The sequence below is a fragment of the Ursus arctos genome, unplaced genomic scaffold (assembly GCF_023065955.2).
Source record: "Ursus arctos isolate Adak ecotype North America unplaced genomic scaffold, UrsArc2.0 scaffold_12, whole genome shotgun sequence".
NCBI lineage: Eukaryota > Metazoa > Chordata > Mammalia > Carnivora > Ursidae > Ursus > Ursus arctos.
Window position 1 is genome coordinate 5,140,117 of NW_026622786.1, and position 17,506 is coordinate 5,157,622.

Below are 17,506 nucleotides of genomic sequence, written 5' to 3' on the forward strand. Positions count from 1 at the left end.
ATCTCTAAGATCCCTATAAAACAAGGGGCACGGCCTGGGACCCAGTCAATAATTTTGGGCTCTGGAAACCCCGCAACCTCTCTTCATCAGAATGACAAGAAGGAGAAGCCCCCCCCAGCAAAGAAAAGACAGTGAGTCAGTGGCCTCTGCCACAGAAGTAACGGATATGGATGTAACCAAATTATCAGAAATGGAATTCAGAGTAACAATGGTCAAGATAATGAGTAGACTTGAAAAAAGTATTCAGGAAAATATTACTGAGAATATACAATCCCTAAGGGCGGAAATGAGAGCGAATTTGACAGAAATTAAAAATTCTATGAGCCAAATGCAGGCAAAACTAGAGGCTCTGACGGCCAGGGTCACGGAAGCGGAGGAAAGGGTTAGTGAATTGGAGGATGGGTTAATAGAGGAAAAAATAAAAATAGAAGATGGTCTTAAAAAAATCCACGCCCACGAATGTTGGCTACGGGAGATTACTGACTCAACGAAACGATCCAATGTTAGAATCATCGGCATCCCCGAGGGGGTGGAGAAAAACAGAAGTCTAGAAGAGATATTTGAACAAATTGTAGCTGAAAACTTCCCTAATCTAGCAAGGGAAACAAAAATTCGTGTCCAAGAGGCAGAGAGGACCCCTCCCAAACTCAACCATGACAGACCTACACCACGTCACGTCATAGTGCATTTCACAAATATGAGATCCAAGGAAACAGTATTGAAAGCGCCAGGGCAAAGAAATTTCTCACGTACCAAGGCAAAGGCATCAGAATTACATCAGACCTGTCTACACAAACCTGGAATGAGAGAAAGGGTTGGGGGAGCATTTTTAAAGCTCTTTCAGAGAAAAACATGCAGCCAAGGATCCTTTATCCAGCAAGGCTGTCATTCAGAATTGATGGAGAAATAAAGACATTTCAGAATCGACAGTCACTAGCCAATTTCGTAACCACGAAACCAGCCCTACAGGAGGTATTATGGGGGGTTCTATAAAAGTAAAAAGGCCCCAAGAGTGATACAAAACAGAAAGTCACAGCCAATACAAACAAAGACTTTACTGACAACATGGCAGAATTAAAAGCATATCTCTCAGTACTCAGCCTGAACATTAATGGTTTAAATTCTGGCTTCAAACGCCACAGGGTTGCAGATTGGATAAAAAGAAATGACCCATCCATTTGCTGTCTACAAGAGACTCATTTCGAACCCAAAGATGCATTCAGACTGAGAGTAAGGGGATGGAGTACCATCTTTGACGCAAATGGACCTCAAAAGAAAGCTGGGGTAGCAATTCTCATATCAGATAAATTGGATTTTAAACTACAGACTATAGTTAGAGACGCAGAAGGGCACTCTATTATTCTTAAAGGAAGTATTCAACAAGTGGATATGACAATTATAAATATATATGCCCCCAACAGGGGAGCAGCAAGATACACAAGCCAACTCTTAACCAGAATAAAGAGACACATAAATAAAAATACATTAATAGTAGGGGACCTCAACACTCCACTGTCAGAAATACACAGAACACCCTGGCAAAAACTAAGCAAAGAATCAAAGGCTTTGAATGCCATACTCGACGAGTTGGACCTCTTAGATATATATAGAACACTACACCCCAGAACCAAAGAATACTCATTCTATTCTAATGCCCATGGAACATTTTCAAGAATAGACCATGTTCTGGGACACAAAACAGGTCTCAGCCGATACCAAAAGATTGAAATTATCCTCTGCATATTCTCAGACCACAACGCTCTGAAATTGGAACTCAACCACAAGGAAAAATTTGGAAGAAACTCAAACACTTGGAGACTAAGAACCATCCTGCTCAGGAATGACTTGATAAACCAGGAAATCAAAAATCAAATTAAACAATTTATGGAGACCAATGAGAATGAAAATACAACAGTCCAAAACCTATGGGATACTGCAAAGGCAGTCCTAAGGGGAAAATACATAGCCATCCAAGCCTCACTCAAAAGAATAGAAAAATCTAAAATGCAGTTTTTATATTCTCACCTCAAGAAGCTGGAACAGCAACAGAGGGACAGGCCTAATCCACGCACAAGGAAGCAGTTGACCAAAATTAAAGCTGAAATCAATCAAGCAGAAACCAGAAGTACAGTAGAGCAGATCAACAGGACTAGAAGCTGGTTCTTGGAGAGAATCAATAAAATTGACAGACCACTGGCAAGACTTATCCAAAAGAAAAGAGAAAGTACCCAGATTATTAAAATTATGAATGAAAAAGGAGAGGTCACGACGAACACCATTGAAATTGGAAGGATTATTAGAAATTTTTATCAACAGCTATATGCCAATAAACTAAGCAATCTGGAAGAGATGGAATCCTTCCTGGAAACCTATAAACTACCAAGATTGAAAAAGGAAGAAATTGATTTCTTAAACAGGCCAATTAATTATGAAGAAATTGAGTCAGTGATAAACAACCTTCCAAATAACAAAACTCCAGGCCCGGACGGTTTTCCTGGGGAATTCTACCAAACATTCAAAGAAGAAATAATACCTATTCTCCTAAAGCTATTTCAAAAAATAGAAACAGAAGGAAAGCTACCAAACTCATTCTATGAGGCCAATATTACCTTGATCCCCAAACCAGGCAAAGACCCCCTCAAAAAGGAGAATTACAGACCGATTTCCCTAATGAATATGGACGCCAAAATCCTCAACAAGATACTTGCTAATAGAATCCAACAGTTCATTAAAAGGATTATCCACCACGATCAAGTGGGATTCATACCTGGGATGCAAGCGTGGTTCAATATTCGCAAATCAATCAGCGTGATACATCATATCAACAAGAAAAGACTCAAGAACCATATGATCCTCTCAATCGATGCCGAAAAAGCATTTGACAAAATACAGCATCCTTTCCTGATTAAAACCCTTCAGAGTGTAGGAATAGAAGGTACATTTCTCAATCTCATAAAAGCCATCTATGAAAAGCCTACTGCAAATATTATTCTCAATGGGGAAAAGCTGGAAGCCTTTCCCTTAAGATCAGGAACACGACAAGGATGCCCACTCTCGCCACTATTATTCAACATAGTACTAGAAGTCCTTGCAACAGCAATCAGACGACAAAAAGGGATCAAAGGTATTCAAATCGGCAAAGAAGAAGTCAAAATGTCTCTCTTCGCAGACGACATGATACTCTATATGGAAAACCCAAAAGAAGCCACTCCCAAACTATTAGAAGTTATAGAGCAATTCAGTAACGTGGCGGGATACAAAATCAATGCTCAGAAATCAGTTGCATTTCTGTACACGAATAACGAGAACGAAGAAAGAGAAATCAGGGAATCCATCCCATTTACAATAGCACCAAAAACCATACGTTACCTTGGAATTAACTTAACCAGAGACGTAAAGGACCTTTATTCTAGAAACTATAAATCACTCTTAAAAGACATTGAGGAAGACATAAAAAGATGGAAAGATATTCCATGCTCATGGATCGGAAGAATTAACATAGTTAAAATGTCCATGCTACCCAGAGCAATCTACACTTTCAATGCTATCCCGATCAAAATACCGAGAACGTTTTTCAAAGAACTGGAACAAATAGTCCTTAAATTTGTATGGAACCAGAAAAGACCCCGAATCTCCAAGGAACTGTTGAAAAGGAAAAACAAAGCTGGGGGCATCACAATGCCGGATTTCGAGCTGTACTACAAAGCTGTGATCACAAAGACAGCATGGTACTGGCACAAAAACAGACACATAGACCAATGGAACAGAATAGAGAGCCCAGAAATGGACCCTCAGCTCTTTGGGCAACTAATATTTGATAAAGCAGGAAAAAACATCCGGTGGGAAAAAGACAGTCTCTTCAATAAATGGTGCTGGGAAAATTGGACAGCTACATGCAAAAGAATGAAACTTGACCACTATCTCACACCATACACAAAAATAAACTCCAAATGGATGAAAGACCTCGATGTGAGACAGGAATCCATCAAAATTCTAGAGGAGAACATAGGCAGCAACCTCTACGACATCAGCCAAAGCAACCTTTTTCATGACACATCCCCAAAGGCAAGAGAAACAAAAGATAAAATGAATTTATGGGACTTCATCAAGATTAAAAGTTTCTGCACATCCAAGGAAACAGTCAGAAAAACTAAGAGGCAGCCCACGGAATGGGAGAAGATATTTGCAAATGACACTACAGATAAAGGACTGGTATCCAAGATCTACAAAGAACTTCTCAAACTCAATACACGAGAAACAAATAAACAAATCAAAAAATGGGCAGAAGATATGAACAGACACTTTTCCAATGAAGACATACAAATGGCTAACAGACACATGAAAAAATGTTCAAAATCATTAGCCATCAAGGAAACTCAAATCAAAACCACACTGAGATACCACCTTACGCCAGTTAGAATGGCAAAAATAGACAAGGCAAGAAACAACAATTGTTGGAGAGGATGTGGAGAAAGGGGATCCCTCCTACATTGTTGGTGGGAATGCAAGTTGGTACAGCCACTCTGGAAAACAGTGTGGAGGTCCCTTAAAAAGTTAAAAATTGAGCTACCCTATGATCCAGCCATTGCACTACTGGGTGTTTACCCCAATGATACAGACGTAGTGAAGAGAAGGGCCATATGCACCCCAATGTTCATAGCAGCAATGTCCACAATAGCTAAATCGTGGAAGGAGCCGAGATGCCCTTCAACAGATGACTGGATTAAGAAGTTGTGGTCCATATATACAATGGAATATTACTCAGCTATCAGAAAGAACGAATTCTCAACATTTGCTACAACATGGACGGCACTGGAGGAGATAATGCTTAGTGAAATAAGTCAAGCAGAGAAAGACAACTATCATATGATTTCTCTCATCTATGGCACATAAGAACTAGAATGATCAGTAGGGGAAGAAAGGGATAAAGAAAGGGGGGGTAATCAGAAGGGGGAATGAAACATGAGAGACTATGGACTATGAGAAACAAACTGAGGGCTACAGAGGGGAGGGGGTGGGGGAATGGGATAGACCGGTGATGGGTAGTAAGGAGGGCACATATTGCATGGTGCACTGGGTGTTATACACAACTAATGAATCATCGAGCCTTACATCGAAAACCGGGGATGTACTGTATGGTGACTAACATAATATAATACAAAATCATTATTAAAAAAAAAAATGTGGGGCGCCTGGGTGGCACAGCGTTTGGGCGTCTGCCTTCGGCTCAGGGCGTGATTCCGGCGTTATGGGATCGAGCCCCATATCAGGCTCCTCCGCTAGGAGCCTGCTTCTTCCTCTCCCACTCCCCCTGCTTGTGTTCCCTCTCTCGCTGGCTGTCTCTATCTCTGTCGAATAAATAAATAAAATCTTTAAAAAAAAAAAAATGTAACAGGTGAAAAGAGGTATACTAAAAAAAAAAAATCTTACAAGGGGCTGAGTCATTTCTACAAAAACAAAGCCTTTATTATTATTATTATTATTTTAAACAAAGAAAATGTCATTTTCAACAATTGGGGATGTGGAAGGAACCCATGGGGTGCTAAGAATTTCTTCCTTCCCTTGTTTTGTTTTCCCTTCCTCCCCAATCCCCCAGCAGGAGCACCCTCCTGGAGTTTGAGATAACCTCCTCCTTCCTCCAGGGGGTAGGTAGGAGTGTTACAAAGGCCCAAAAGGTTGTGCTGGGGTCAGGATTAAAATGAGGCAAAAAGGTAAATTTTCATGACAAAAATGATATAGGTGTTTGTGTCTTACATTTCTTTTTCTCCAAAAGCAGCAATTTGGGGGATTTGAAACATTTGGCTCTTTTAATAAAGAACTGGAATTTGCTTGTAGAGAAAAAAAAATAAAATAAAATAAAAGTGAATAAAAGGAAGAGAGCTATATCGCTGTGAGAAAAGATTTGTCCCCAAATAGGCCTTCTGGTGTTTTTAACAGTGGAAATGCTTACATTTAATCCAAGGTCTCCTGAAAATTACTTATGCATTTTTAAGGGGAACTTTTAATTTCAGTGTCCCCCGAAATTTTGTTGTGGGTTTCTGGGGGGTGTGTTAGGTGCCTTGACAGGGAAGCTTGCAGCCAAGGCCATTGTGGGGGCTCTGCTGCCATCAAGTGATGAAGGAGTTTGGGGCAATGTCTTAATCTCTCCGGGCCTCAGTTTCCTCATCTGTAAGATAAGGTTGTTATTCAAATTCTCCAAAGTCACCTCCTGCTCAGATTCTGTGAGTGCATGAGGGACTGAGGTGCCTGTTAAACAGCCCTGGGGACTGCAGCTGAGACCTGACTTGGTCTCTTCTCTGCGTGTCTCCTTCAGGAGCCTGAGCTGAGCCGACACTGAAAACAGAGAACAGAGGGAGCCAATGGAAGACAGAAAAGCAGCATGTTTGGAGGATGAGAATAACCCAAAGATGGGCAAGGCAATGGTGGAGCAGGTGGTTGGCACAGGAGGTAAGAAGAAGGACAAGTTGAGTTCAGAAAAATCAGGGGAGACCACGGAATGCATACAGCAGCTTCCGACTCTGAAAGGAGGTGCCTGAGCTGAGGAACGAGGACTAAGAGAGTAACGTAGGCCACAGTGAACCTGTGCACCTGCAGACGAGCCCCACAGGATGGAGCGGGCTTGGTTTGAACTGCTGGGAAGCACCAATTCCAAGAGGAGGAGGATGTGACCATGAGGCTCTGCCCCAGACGCCTAGCCTCGACCTTGGAGCTGCCCTCACGGTCGATGTCCTCCACGTAAGTGTGGGCTTAGAGGGATCGATGATGTTTGGATAAGGGTTGTAAATGTCCATTCTCACTGCAGATAGTTCTGCCCTAAGGTCAGGGAGGCCCAGGGTAGGGGACCATTGCATCTGAAGCCACATGATATTAATAATATTCTTAATAATGCTGCCTGGGGGTCATGAATGGAAAGGGTCAAGGATCTACTCAGAAAGTGAAGGTTTAGGGAATATAATATTTGAGTGGAGTCAAGTGTAGTGTAGTGGGAGAAAAGTTATTGCATTTAACAGCACCTGATGACTTCCGGGGAAACAAAGCTGACGCTAATCATGGCTCTAGATGCCAAATAACAAAGCAAACCACTTTCTTGCATTGGTCGTAGAGAAACAGGAAGCCCTTAATGCACATAACATGCTGGAAAGTTGCTCTGCCAGGAGGGTCAAGCAATAAAACAGATCACCTGGCCGGTGGCAGAAGAAAGGGCTGGGCTGAGTTTGTGACAGTATCCCCTAGGTGGTGGAGAAAAAGGGTTGGGGCTTTTGAAGTTACAGGTGAGCTGGCTCATAGTAACATTACACCATCTTGAGAAAACATATCTAGCAAAATTTTGGATTCGATGGACACTAAAAATTTAGTCCATGATCTGCAATAATTCTTTTTTTTAATGCAATGATTATTTTAATTTTTGTACTTTGTTATTTGATTACTGTCGAAGTTGAATATTTTCTCATAAGTTAATTATCTTAAATACTTTTTATGTGACAGTCTGTCTAAGATTTGAAGTACATAAATGACACAGTATACTTTGGTTCCTTAGGGCAATGAGAAAACCATAGTAGCCTTGTGTATTGGTTGGTTATTGATTTATAAAACTGTACTAGTTTTCAACATGAAATTATGGGGATATTGACTAGTCCAGTAGCCTTGTTAACCATATACTATAAAGGAAGTTGAACACAAACATGCTAAAGTGAAAATGCATACAATGTTCCCCCCAAATTAAAAACTCCCAAATACAAATATGCTTTAAATGCAACGAGTCAAGGCCTACTGTTGGAAGCTGTTCACTGGTACTGAAGAAGGACAGCAATTCACTCTACTTCTTTGTATCTAGTTAATTTTCTCCTCTGGGAAACAAACTGAGGGCTTCAGAGGAGAAGGGGTGGGGGAATGGGATAGGCTGGTGATGGGTATGAAGGAGGGCACATATTGCATAGTGCACTGGGTGTTATATGCAAGTAATGAATCATGGAACTTTACATCAAAAACTAGGGATGTACTGTATCGTGACTAACATAATATAATAAAAATATTATTAAAAAAAAAGAAAATACGGTAGGAATAGAGACTGGATTAGCTAGGTAAGGATAAGTACAAGTTACCTCTAGGTGTATCCAGAATTGTTGACAGTTCCCTCTGGGCATATTAGATGATGGTACAGAATGGTGAAACAAATTTCAAATTCTGCCTGTTACTTGGGCGTAGATTTCTGATGTTTCCCATAAGGACAGATTGATTTCAGGAGAGCCTCAATTGAGAATGTCTGGGGAAGGCACCTAAAACAATCAGATTAAAATAATATGTGAGTAGGTTGAAGTTGAGCACTGCAATCGTTCTTTCACAGATTATCCACTATTGGCTTGAGCCAAAAATGACTTTTCCATTCTTAGAAAACCAAAGGGCACCTGGGTGGCTCATTCAGTTAAGCGTCTGACTCTTGGTTTCAGCTCGGGTCATGATCTCATGGTAGTGAGGTCAAGACCCGAGTTGGGCTCCACGCTCAGCCCAGGGTCTGCCTCAGATTCTTGCTCCCTCTCGGAGTCTGCCCCTCTGTTCTCCCAGCTCGCACTACTCTTTCTCTCTAAAATAAATAGAATCTTTTAAAAATTAATGACACTCACAAATAATGAGATTTAAACACATCCTACAATGACTTTGATGAATAACAAGTCATGCAGCTTTTTGTTTTGTTTTGTTTTAACAGAGAGCAGAACTGTAATTCAGGATGTCAGTGGAAGAGGCGAGTAACGTCCTATCCTCTCAAAATCCAAAAGTACACAGGTAAAAGAAGGAATGTATAGAACTATATGTCATGTACACAATGATTGGTTGGTTATAAATAAATTGAAATAAATCTGTGTTTATATTGACTCTTGAGCCCTGTCAAATAGGCAGAGCATTGGGAAACAAAAACTGGACCAAAAGTCATTTGCGTACTTGGACTTTGGAAAACCATTAGACAAACATAAATCAAACACATATAAAGCTGCTTGTGTGCCACATTTTAGGCCATCAAAGGTGAACTGTAGGAGAGACACCTAATACTGAATGGATGCTTTGGTCTTTTTGAGACATGTCACCTGGGCCACTGGGAATTTGAACTTGTGAGTCACAGAGGTGAGCAAGCTTTGCCTGATAGGATGTTAAGTTCAAAGCCTAAAGAGGTAACTTAAATATGCTACACACACCACTCATGACTTAAACCAAAGATCTTTCTCGCTTCCTTGGGGGAATGAAGCTGACGCAAAGGACTACAGCTTCTGTTGCAGAATCAGGACCTGACGCTTACAGACTCATGGGAGTGGACACCTACTTCAGATTTGAAGTAGGAGCCATTGTCTCCAAGGGTAACTCAGTCACACAACTGAGTCACACACAGCCCTCAGCCTGCCACTATTAATTGTTTTAATGCTGTTGGTATCATTTTATAATAGATCACATCAGAAAGAAGATGAATCAGATTTGGGCACCATTCATGGTATTTGATGGATATATCATTGCATACCGTCCCAAGGCTTCTGGTAGTACATAATGCTGGCAGTAGATTATTCAAGACTAAGTAAAATAATAAAAGAAAACATTGGCCCTTAAATTTCTCAACTGTGGTATCGCATCTAAACACAAGATAAATTGGCAGCCTTACCAACTGAATGGTTACTCTTAAGGAAAGTTTATTAATGAACATACAAAGCATTTCACATGCATTGGTCCACAAGACTCTTTGTAGAGCTATTTACCTTTTCTTTGGGCTGCTGAGAAAACTCCAAGTGAATAGGATAAGATTCTTGTCACCTGGCAAATACCTAAATCTCCAAGGATATGGTCACTGGCAGATCTAGCTTGACTCTGAAAAGCATTTGTTTGTATCAAGATAAAACATCTCCATATAGACTGGGGATGTGTAGTAAGGAGGGCACGTATTGCATGGTGCACTGGGTGTTATACGCAACTAATGAATCATCGAACTTTACATTGGAAACCGGGGATGTACTGTATGGTGACTACATAATATAATAAAAAAACATTAAAAAAATCTACATATAAAACTCAGGTGTGTTTTATGTGATCGCAATGCCTAACTGAAATGTGAAAAGTGATACCATTGATAATAGCATGAAGCCTGAAATACTGAGGGATGGATCTGAGTGAAAATTACAAAATATTTCACAGAGAAATGAATGAAGCCATAGAAAATGAAGAGACATTCTTATTCATAGGTCCCAAGCTTCAATACTGTTCAAACATCAATTTCCCCCATCTGATATATATACACTCAATTGAATCACTCTCAAAATCTCAGCCTTTATCCTTGGTAGAAAGTGACCAGTTGGGGGCGCCTGGGTGGCACAGCGGTTAAGCGTCTGCCTTCGGCTCAGGGCGTGATCCCGGCGTTATGGGATCGAGCCCCACATCAGGCTCCTCTGCTATGAGCCTGCTTCTTCCTCTCCCACTCCCCCTGCTTGTGTTCCCTCTCTCGCTGGCTGTCTCTATCTCTGTCGAATAAATAAATAAAAATCTTTAAAAAAAAAAAAAGTGACCAGTTGATTTTAAAATTCATAGAAAACTGTAAATGACCTAGTGTGCCCCAAACACGTGTGAAACAAAGAACCAAGTTTGAGGGCTAGCTGTACCTAATTTGAAGAACTATTCTGAAGTTATAGTAATTGAAACAGATTGGTATTGGCATATGACAGGTAAGCAGATTAATAAAATGGATTATGGATTCCAAAAAGAAACTAATACCTACACGGAGAAGAGGTTTTTGATAAACGTGAGAAGCAAAGCATTGTAAGAAGTATAATCTTTTGACTTAAAGCAGTAGCTTAAGTAATATCCTCTGCCTTCTTCACAGAGACTAGCACATGGAAGTGGTAGCTGGGCACCTGGGTGCCTTCCTTCTATGAAAACAGAAAAGTGCTTAATATACTTCATACTCATTTTAATCAAAAGCAAATCATCTTAATAAAAACACATAACTGGCCTTAAAAATAAATTGTAACAAACTGTGAAAAGAAAAAAAAAAAGAAGAAGTATAATCTTTTGGAGGTCCTGGTGGCTCAGTTGGTGAAGTGTCCAACTCTTGATTTTGGCTCAGCTCATGATCTCAGGGTCCTGGGATCTAGCCCTGAATCAGGCTCCATGTTCAGCAGGGGGTCAGCTTGGGATTCTCTCTCTCTTTCCCTCTGCCCCTCCCTCCCCAAAATAAATAAATAAATCTTTTAAAAATGTATAATCTTGGGGCGCCTGGGTGGCTCAGTCGTTAAGTGTCTGCCTTCGGCCCAGGGCGTGATCCCAGAGTCCTGGGATCGAGTCCCACATCAGGCTCCTCCGCTGGGAGCCTGCTTCTTCCTCTCCCACTCCCCCCACTTGTGTTCCCTCTCTCGCTGGCTGCCTCTCTCTCTGTCAAATAAATAAATAAAATCTTTAAAAAAATGTATAATCTTTCAGTAAGTGGTCAAGTGTAATCTTTTCAGCACATGAATATGGATATGACCTATGTATATGCATGTGAAAATAAATACATAAAATTGGAATCATAACTCACACCATGCAGAAATTAGCCCAAAATAGAGTATGGGCCTAAATAGAAACCTTAAAATGTAAAGACTTTTCAAAGAAAACATAGTAGAAAAGTCTTTAGGAGCACCTGGGTGACACAGTTGGTGGCTCATCTGACTCATGATTTTGACTCAGGTCCTGAGCTCATGGGTGGTGGGATCAGGTCCAGCGTTGGCTATGCACTCAGTGGGGAGTCTGCTTCAATTTCTTTCCCTCTTTCCCTCTCCCTACTTGCTCTCTCTCTGTCACTTTCTCGCAAATTAAATAAATAAATCTATAATTTTAAAAAGATTTTGTTTATTTGAGAGAGACAGAACACAAGCAGAGGGGCAGGCAGAAGGAGAGGGAGAAGCAGACTTTCTGCTGAGCAGGAAGCCCGACAGGGGGCTCAATCCCAGGACCCTGGGATCATGACCTCAGCTAAAGGCAGATGAGTAACCAACCGAGCCACCCAGGCACCCCAATAAATAAATCTTTAAAAAAGTGTTTAGAACCTAAAGTTGGACAATGATTTCTTTCTGCTTTTTTTTTTTTTTTACGATTTTATTTATTTATTTTACAGAGTGAGAGAGCACAAGCAGGGGAGCACCAGAGGGAGAGGGAGAAGCAGGCTCTCCGCTGGGCAAAGAGCCCAACGTGGGGCTAGATCCCAGGACCCTGGCATCACAACACTTAACCGACTATGCCACCCAGGCACCCCCGGACAATGGTTTCTTAGATATGATACCAAAATTGTGATTAATGAAAGAACAAATTTGGACTTCATCAAAATTGAAAACTTCTGCTCTTCAGAAGACATTGGTGAGAGAATGCAAAATCAAGGGAAAAAATAGGAGAATATATTTATAAATTACATATCTGGTGAAGATCTCCTAATAGAACCATTGAAAGAACTCTCAAAAGTTAAGAAGAAGACAAACAATCCAATTGAAAAATGAGTAAAAGTGCCTGGGGGGCGCCTGGGTGGCACAGCGGTTAAGCGTCTGCCTTCGGCTCAGGGTGTGATCCCCGTGTTCTGGGGTCGAGCCCCACATCAGGCTCCTCTGCTATGAGCCTGCTTCTTCCTCTCCCACTCCCCTTGCTTGTGTTCCCTCTCTTGCTGGCTGTCTCTGTCTCTGTCTCTGTCAAATAAATAAATAAAATCTTTAAAAAAAAAATTTTTAAGAAAAGTGCCTGGGTCAGGAGTTAAGATGGCGGAGGAGTAGGAGACACCTTTTTCAGCCGGTCCCCTGAGTCGAGCTGGATAGGTACCAGACCAGCCTAAACAACCAGGGAACCAGCCTGAGACGCAGGAAGATGCATCTGGATCTCTACAAATGAACATCTCCAGCGCTGTGTATTGTGGTACGAAGCGGGGAGCCATGAAACCGTGCACCGATATCGGAAGATAAACGGAACGGGAGGGAGCCGCCGCGTTCAGTCGCCGGGAAGCGGTAGCCACTTGCACGGGAGAGCGGGCGGGGCTCGCGGACGGCACCCGCAAAACAGCACACTGAGACCGTGAGCCGGGTGCGCGCGCCGCCAGGCATCTCGCGGAACACCGGAATCCTGGTGCGCTCACTGGATCCAGACTGAGACCGGGAGCTTCCGGAGCGGGCGCCGGGTGGCTGGCGGCTGGCGGCATTAGAAACACAAAGGAGAGAGATGCACTAGCCCTGGAAGTGAGGGCTGGGACAACGGGTGTGGGGCGCACATCCCAGGACACTGCAGGGTTGAGCAGCACCAACAGTAACAGAGTTAAAGTGGCCAGAACATCAGTGGAGAACGGGCCGCAATCCCTCTGTTCTGTGACAGAGGCTGAAATTCAGCTGCTGCTGCTCTCTCAGAAGAGGCACAGCAAACCACCAGGGAAAGCCGCCAGAGAACAAAAGCCTGGAAATACCAGCTCAGAGAGTGCCCATCCCCATCCCCCCTTGCAGGGGACACGGAGACTCTACCCAAACAGGGTTGCCTGAGTATCGGCATGGCAGGCCCCTCCCCCAGAAGGCAGGCTGAAAAATCAAGAAGCCCACAACCGGGGCGCCTGGGTGGCGCAGTCATTGAGCGCCTGTCTTCGGCTTAGGGCGTGATCCCGGCGTTCCGGAAAAGAGTCCCTCATCGGGCTCCTCCGCTGGGAGCCTGCTTCTTCCTCTCCCACTGCCCTGATTCTGTTCCCTCTCTTGCTGGTTGGCTGCCACATAAATAAATAAATAAAATCTTTAAAGAAGAAGCCCACATCCCTAAGATCCCTTAAAACAAGGGGCACGGCCTGGGACCCAGTCAATAATTTGTGCTCTGGAAACCCCGCAACCTCTCCTCATCAGAATGACAAGAAGGAGAAGCCCCCCCCCAGCAAATAAAAGAAAGTGAGTCTGTGGCCTCTGCCACAGAAATAATGGATATGGATGTAACCAAAGTATCAGAAATGGAATTCAGAGTAACGATGGTCAAAATGATGAGTAGAATTGAAAAAACTATTAACGAAAAGGTTACTGAGAATATAGAATCCCTAAGGACAGAAATGAGAGTGAATCTGACAGAAATTAAAAATTCTATGAGCCAAATGCAGGCAAAACTAGAGGCTCTGACGGCCAGGGTCACAGAAGCAGAGGAACGGGTTAGTGAATTGGAGGATGGGTTAATAGAGGAAAAAACCAAAATAGAAGCTGCTCTTAAAAAAATCCAAGCCCACGAATGTAGGTTACGTGAGATTACTGACTCAATGAAACAATCCAATGTTAGAATCATCGGCATCCCTGAGGGGGAGGAGAAAAACAGAGGTCTAGAAGAGATACTTCAACAAATTGTAGCTGAAAACTTCCCTAATCTAGCAAGGGAAACAAACATTTGTGTCCAAGAGGCAGAGAGGACCCCTCCCAAGCTCAACCACGACAAACCTACACCACGTCACGTCATAGTGCAATTCACAAATATTAGATCCAAGGATACAGTATTGAAAGCGGCCAGGGCAAAGAAATTTCTCACATACCAAGGCAAATGCATCAGAATTATGTCAGACCTGTCTACACAGACCTGGAATGAAAGAAAGGGTTGGGGGAGCATATTTAAAGCTCTTTCAGAGAAAAACATGCAGCCAAGGATCCTTTATCCAGCAAGGCTGTCATTCAGAATTGATGGAGAAATAAAGACATTTCAGAATCGCCAGTCACTAACCAATTTTGTAACCACGAAACCAGCCCTACAGGACATATTAAGGGGGGTTCTATAAAAGTAAAAAGGCCCCAAGAGTGATACAGAACAGAAAGTCACAGCCAATACAAACAAAGACTTTACTGGTAACATGGCATCATTAAAATCATATCTCTCAGTACTCAGTCTTAATGTTAATGGCTTAAATGCTCCCATAAAACGCCACAGGGTTGCAGATTGGATAAAAAGAAATGACCCATCCATTTGCTGTCTACAAGAGACTCATTTCAAACCCAAAGATGCATTCAGACTGAGAGTAAGGGGATGGAGTACCATCTTTGACGCAGATGGACCTCAAAAGAAAGCTGGGGTAGCAATTCTCATATCAGATAAATTGGATTTTAAACTACAGACTATAGTTAGAGACGCAGAAGGGCACTCTATTATTCTTAAAGGAAGTATTCAACAAGTGGATATGACAATTATAAATATATATGCCCCCAACAGGGGAGCAGCAAGATACACAAGCCAACTCTTAACCAGAATAAAGAGACACATAAATAAAAATACATTAATAGTAGGGGACCTCAACACTCCACTGTCAGAAATACACAGAACACCCTGGCAAAAACTAAGCAAAGAATCAAAGGATTTGAATGCCATACTTGACGAGTTGGACCTCATAGATATACATAGAATACTGCACCCCAGAACCAAAGAATACTCATTCTATCCTAATGCCCATGGAACATTCTCAAGAATAGACCATGTTCTGGGACACAAAACAGGTCTCAACCGATACCAGAAGATTGAAATTATCCCCTGCATATTCTCAGACCACAACGCTCTCAAATTGGAACTCAACCACAAGGAAAAATTTGGAAGAAACTCAAACACTTGGAGACTAAGAACCATCCTGCTCAGGAATGACTTGATAAACCAGGAAATCAAAAATCAAATTAAACAATTTATGGAGACCAATGAGAATGAAAATACAATAGTCCAAAACCTATGGGATACTGCAAAGGCAGTCCTAAGGGGGAAATACATAGCCATCCAAGCCTCACTCAAAAGAATAGAAAAATCTAAAATGCAGTTTTTATATTCTCACCTCAAAAAGCTGGAACAGCAACAGAGGGACAGGCCTAATCCATGCACGAGGAAGCAGTTGACCAAAATTAAAGCTGAAATCAATCAAGCAGAAACCAGAAGTACAGTAGAGCAGATCAACAGGACTAGAAGCTGGTTTTTGAGAGAATCAATAAAATTGACAGACCACTGGCAAGACTTATCCAAAAGAAAAGAGAAAGGACCCAGATTATTAAAATTATGAATGAAAAAGGAGAGGTCACGACGAGCACCATTGAAATTGGAAGATTATTAGAAATTTTTATCAACAGCTATATGCCAATAAACTAAGCAATCTGGAAGAGATGGAATCCTTCCTGGAAACCTATAAACTACCAAGATTGAAAAAGGAAGAAATTGATTTCTTAAACAGGCCAATTAATTATGAAGAAGTTGAGTCAGTGATAAACAACCTTCCAAATAACAAAACTCCAGGCCCGGACGGTTTTCCTGGGAAATTCTACCAAACATTCAAAGAAGAAATAATACCTATTCTCCTAAAGCTATTTCAAAAAATAGAAACAGAAGGAAAGCTACCAAACTCATTCTATGAGGCCAATATTACCTTGATCCCCAAACCAGGCAAAGACCCCCTCAAAAAGGAGAATTACAGACCGATTTCCCTAAGGAATATGGACGCCAAAATCCTCAACAAGATCCTGGCTAATAGAATCCAACAGTACATTAAAAGGATTATCCATCACGATCAAGTGGGATTCATACCTGGGATGCAAGCGTGGTTCAATATTCACATATCAATCAGCTTGATACATCATATCAACAAGAAAAGACTCAGGAACCATATGATCCTCTCAATCGATGCCGAAAAAGCATTTGACAAAATACAGCATCCTTTCCTGATTAAAACCCTTCAGAGTGTAGGAATAGAAGGTACATTTCTCAATCTCATAAAAGCCATCTATGAAAAGCCTACTGCAAATATTATTCTCAATGGGGAAAAGCTGGAAGCCTTTCCCTTAAGATCAGGAACTCGACAAGGATGCCCACTCTCGCCACTATTATTCAACATAGTACTAGAAGTCCTTGCAACAGCAATCAGACGACAAAAAGGGATCAAAGGTATTCAAATCGGCAAAGAAGAAGTCAAAATGTCTCTCTTAGCAGATGACATGATACTCTATATGGAAAACCCAAAAGAATCCACGCCCAAACTATTAGAAGTTATAGAGCAATTCAGTAACGTGACGGGATACAAAATCAATGCTCAGAAATCAGTTGCATTTCTATACATGAATAACGAGACCGAAGAAAGAGAAATTAGGGAATCCATCCCATTTACAATAGCACCAAAAACCATACGTTACCTTTGAATTAACTTAACCAGAGACGTAAAGGACCTATATTCTAGAAACTATAAATCACTCTTGAAAGACATTGAGGAAGACATAAAAAGATGGAAAGATATTCATGCTCATGGATCAGAAGGATTAACATAGTCAAAATATCCATGCTACCCAGAGCAATCTACACTTTCAATGCTATCCCGATCAAAATACCAAGGACATTTTTAAAAGAACTGGAACAAATAGTCCTTAAATTTGTATGGAAACAGAAAAGGCCCTGAATCTCCAAGGAACTGTTGAAAAGGAAAAACAAAGCTGGGGCAACACAATGCCGGATTTCGAGCTGTACTACAAAGCTGTGATCACAAAGACAGCATGGTACTGGC

At 41.6% G+C, this 17,506-nt stretch overlaps 1 protein-coding gene across 1 annotated transcript in view; it reads left to right on the plus strand.

The window, feature by feature from the left end:
- LOC125282136 (neuroblastoma breakpoint family member 6-like) overlaps positions 1-17,506 on the plus strand; it is a 66,564-nt gene that overhangs the window by 18,789 nt on the left and 30,269 nt on the right. The window contains exons 6-7 of the mRNA XM_057310741.1: positions 6,314-6,735; positions 8,705-8,781. Coding sequence (XP_057166724.1) covers positions 6,671-6,735; positions 8,705-8,781 — 142 coding nt within the window. The 5' untranslated portion in view covers positions 6,314-6,670. The remainder of the gene's footprint in view (positions 1-6,313; positions 6,736-8,704; positions 8,782-17,506) is intronic.